Source organism: Austrofundulus limnaeus, unplaced genomic scaffold (genome assembly GCF_001266775.1).
Source record: "Austrofundulus limnaeus strain Quisiro unplaced genomic scaffold, Austrofundulus_limnaeus-1.0 Scaffold319, whole genome shotgun sequence".
NCBI classification, from domain to species: Eukaryota; Metazoa; Chordata; class Actinopteri; order Cyprinodontiformes; family Rivulidae; genus Austrofundulus; species Austrofundulus limnaeus.
Window position 1 is genome coordinate 609,201 of NW_013952721.1, and position 1,905 is coordinate 611,105.

At 46.6% G+C, this 1,905-nt stretch overlaps 1 protein-coding gene across 1 annotated transcript in view; it reads left to right on the plus strand.

Moving 5' to 3' along the window:
• LOC106527319 (RING finger protein 150) overlaps positions 1 to 1,905 on the plus strand; it is a gene marked incomplete in the record, with an annotated part of 18,727 nt that overhangs the window by 8,987 nt on the left and 7,835 nt on the right. Inside the window, 1 exon segment of the mRNA XM_014022164.1 lies at positions 1,459 to 1,709. Within this exon segment, the coding sequence (XP_013877618.1) occupies positions 1,459 to 1,709 (251 nt within the window).

Sequence of the window (1,905 nt, forward strand, 5' to 3'; positions counted from 1 at the left end):
GCAATGCGGACCAGACTCTGACACCGGTCGTACAAGGACCTGACAGCCCGTATCAAGTGGCCCGGTACCCCATACTCCCGGAGAACCCCCCACATAAATAAAAAATAAAATTCACAATAAATATATTTTTTGTTTTATAATGTCACCTCCACTGGCCGTACAGGTTCACAAAAAGTCCTTGAAAAGGCCCACGCACCACCAGTTGATAATCACAGTTGTAGCGTATTTTGTGGCTCTGGATACATTTTATTAGTGAGACGAGGAGCAGAAATGTCTCTTGACTGTAAAGGTTGCAGAGCCCTGGATTAGTGGATTTGATCAGGTCTGAGTCGAAGCTACAGCAGGTTTCAGAGAGAACAGACTGACCAACTGAAGAAACATCAGAGGAAATATTTACAAAAACAAAGAATAAAAACAAGACGTCATGAAGTCTGCCTGCTGATATACTGAACAACTTGACCCAAAATTATATGGAAATGAAAACAAAACTGGTCTGTCTCTCTTTAGTGGACAGTCTTCATCAGTGGGTAAATCTGAATCACCTGTGGACAGCTGTCCTGGTCCTGGTCCACCACCTGTGTTAGATGTGTCTCTGCTCTAACACTTCATTTATATAAAAGTGATTTTGTTCCTGCAGAACTTTAAGACCTGCTGAGGAGCAGAGAAACAAGTAAAACCTGCAGGAAGGTGGTCTTCCAGGACCCCCACACTTGTTGTTTCTTGACCCACATTGGGGTCCCGCCCCTGACTTTGAGAAGCACAGGTTTAAATCAAACACTGACAGGAGGATTGTTAATAGAAACATGAACAGAGTTCTGTTGGGTCCGTTTCACGGTTCTGAGTGGACCGGCTGTAAAAACCCGCTGCAGGATTACAGAAACCCTGTGAAGCGTCCTCAGAGAGGAGATTATGTAATCTCATGTCGGGGCTGAGTCCTGGAGCGAAACCAGGCCGCTCCGCGTGGCGCCCACCACGCCGCCTCACAGAGGGGTATTTTTAGAGCGGTGGTCGTCATGGCGATGCGGGGAGGTGTCAGGCTCGGGTCGATGAACGGACCGTCGTGGTTCTGATGATTTAAACTGGATTCATCCTCCAATCAGATCGTTCGTCTGCTGACAGATGAAGAACAAATAAACAACAATCAACAACATCTATATTAAAATGTTTAAAAATATAGAGCTGAATTATAAAAAATGTAATAAAAACTGAAAGTTTCAACCAGCCTGATAAATATCAGTTAACTGTCTGTTAGTAAAATATCTGATGCTGTAATGATTGGATGTAGAGCTGCAGCTGATTAACGTTTGGAGTTATCCAGATTCAAGATGGCCGACTTTAGAAGACAGAAAAGGCTAAAGGTTGAGCTAAAGCTAGCTGGTAGTAGCTGAGAGTGGTTCTCCAGGGGGGGTTAGAGTAAGACCTGGATGTCTGAGTCACGCTGGGTTTCCTCTCCTCCAGGTACCGGTGAGGTCATCGCCATCATGATCCCCGAACCCAAAGGCCACGAGGTGGTGTCTCTGCTGAAGCGCAACATCACGGTCACCATGACCATCACCATCGGCACCAGGAACCTGCAGAAGTACGTGAGCCGCACGTCGGTGGTGTTCGTGTCCATCTCCTTCATCGTGCTGATGATCATCTCCCTGGCCTGGCTCGTCTTCTACTACATCCAGAGGTTCCGATACGCCAACGCTCGGGACCGGGACCAGGTACGGACCAGACCCCGCTGCTCAGTCTCTCCATGGCTGGGGTGGGCAGTCCTGGTCCTGGAGGGCCGCAGACCTGCATGTTTTATTTTTTTCTCTGCTCAAACACCTGATTTGAATGAATGAGTGATTATCAGGCTTCTGCTGTACAGAGGACCCAAACTGACATAATTAAAAATAAAAACGGAAATATATAAAT